Raw genomic sequence first — 2,040 nt, 5'->3', positions numbered from 1 at the left:
TATTAAAGTTTTTCTTCATTATCCATTCAAGCCATCTCCAAGCATTATTAGTCTGAAAGTGAGTTCCTCATCATCGAATTTTAATTGTTTATATTGTAAGTTGATTATAATGTTGTGTGTATTAATGTATAAGAGCATAAATTAGTAATATTTGATGTGCATTTGGTAAGAAAACTTACAGTATACTCTACCATTAAAAAGTATTTAGTATGTTTCACATTTTTGTCATCACATTAATTAGATTTTACTGCACACATATCTAATTATTTTGTTTTCTCTGTAAAGAAAAAGGTAACATAGAAGAAGCTATAAAGCAGGGATTTTTATCAGTTGATGCAGACATGTTGGAAGGTAAAGTACATGTAGTTGGTAATGTTTATATTGATATTTGTTTGTAGTTACAGTATTTATAGTTGTTGCTAACATCAGTGATTACATGTTAGTAGGTACAGAATATCTGCTGTTATCATGTTCCTATTTTTTATGGTATTTAATGTAATCAATGGAACAAAACCTATGAATACCATTGTTTCACAATCTACTGTGTTTAGTGTAATCAATGGAACAAAACCTTTGAATACCATTGTTTCACAATCTACTGTGTATAATGTAATAACTGGAACATACATTTTGAATACCATTGTTTGACATTTTATTGTGTTTAGTGTAATAACTGGAACATACAGTTCCATTATTACATTAAACACAGTAGATTGTGAAACAATGGTATTCAAAGGTTTTGTTCCAGTTATTACACTAAACACAGTAGATTGTGAAACAATGGTATTCAAAAAACAATGGTATTCAAAATGTATAAGATCCAAAATACAACAGTAAAGATGAAGTGAATATCAAAGATATTTTTAATTTTAAAAATATAACCAAGTAAAAATTCATATTCAAAAACCTAACTCAAATAACATGTAATTAGACCCATAAATAAAAAATGTTGTATTCAAAAGTGCTGTTTCAGTTATTACACTAAACATAATAAAATGTCAAACAATGGTATTCAAAGGTTTTGTTCCATTTATTACATTATACACAGTAGATTGTGGAAGTCTAATGTTTCTAATCAAAGACTATAAAACACAATATAAGTATTATATAGAGTTAGTATTTTCCTTATTCAAGCTAGAAAGTAGTGAAACAATGAATGTGTGTTACTTGTCCACATACTGGGTTAAATACATACATGTAGCCTCACAGTGAAAGATGATACGGTTTGAAGAACACTTTATTTCTGGGGCACTAGTACACGTTATCTGATAATAGGAATTTTGTGTGATAATGTATCTATTTTTTGTACTAATTTTATAAGGAACAAAAGTGGTAGTTTTGGTATGTTTAAGTGCATTTTTAAAACAAATGTCAGCCTAGATTGAAGAATGAGAAAGTTTGATTTGGTTTGAATACAGATTCTTAATTTCAATGTACTTTCAGATGAAAGCATGAAAGATGAGTTGGCAGGAACGACCGCTGTTGTGGTGTTGCTGAAAGACAACAAAATATATTGTGTAGGTATTACAGTTTCATATCTAATTAGTTATTAAGTTGTAGAATCTTGTTATTGTGTAGGTTTTACAGTTTCATTTATAGTTAGTGATTGTAGGGTCTTATTATTGTGTAGGTTTTACAGTTTCATTTATAGTTAGTGGTTGTAGGGTCTTGTTATTGTGTAGGTTTTACAGTTTCATTTATAGTTAGTGATTGTAGGGTCTTATTATTGTGTAGGTTTTACAGTTTCATTTATAGTTAGTGATTGTAGGGTCTTGTTATTGTGTTGATTTTACAGTTTCATTTATAGTTAGTGATTGTAGGGTCTTATTATTGTGTAGGTTTTACAGTTTCATTTATAGTTAGTGATTGTAGGATCTTGTTATTGTGTAGGTTTTACAGTTTCATTTATAGTTAGTGATTGTAGGGTCTTGTTATTGTGTAGGTTTTACAGTATCATTTATAGTTAGTGATTGTAGGGTCTTGTTATTGTGTAGGTTTTACAGTATCATTTATAGTTAGTGATTGTAGGGTCTTGTTATT

General features: G+C 28.6%; 1 protein-coding gene across 4 annotated transcripts in view; it reads left to right on the top strand.

Annotated features, from left to right (window-relative positions):
• The window catches only part of LOC106472916 (probable protein phosphatase 2C T23F11.1), a 27,100-nt gene that overhangs the window by 13,460 nt on the left and 11,600 nt on the right, over positions 1 to 2,040 (top strand). For all 4 annotated transcript variants that reach the window (XM_013933588.2, XM_022401457.1, XM_022401458.1 and 1 more), the window contains exons 4-5: positions 286 to 351; positions 1,444 to 1,517. In XM_013933588.2, coding sequence (XP_013789042.1) covers positions 286 to 351; positions 1,444 to 1,517 — 140 coding nt within the window. The remainder of the gene's footprint in view (positions 1 to 285; positions 352 to 1,443; positions 1,518 to 2,040) is intronic.

Source organism: Limulus polyphemus, unplaced genomic scaffold (genome assembly GCF_000517525.1).
Source record: "Limulus polyphemus unplaced genomic scaffold, Limulus_polyphemus-2.1.2 Scaffold5730, whole genome shotgun sequence".
Lineage (NCBI taxonomy): Eukaryota > Metazoa > Arthropoda > Merostomata > Xiphosura > Limulidae > Limulus > Limulus polyphemus.
This window is presented reverse-complemented; position numbering and strand designations above follow the sequence as displayed.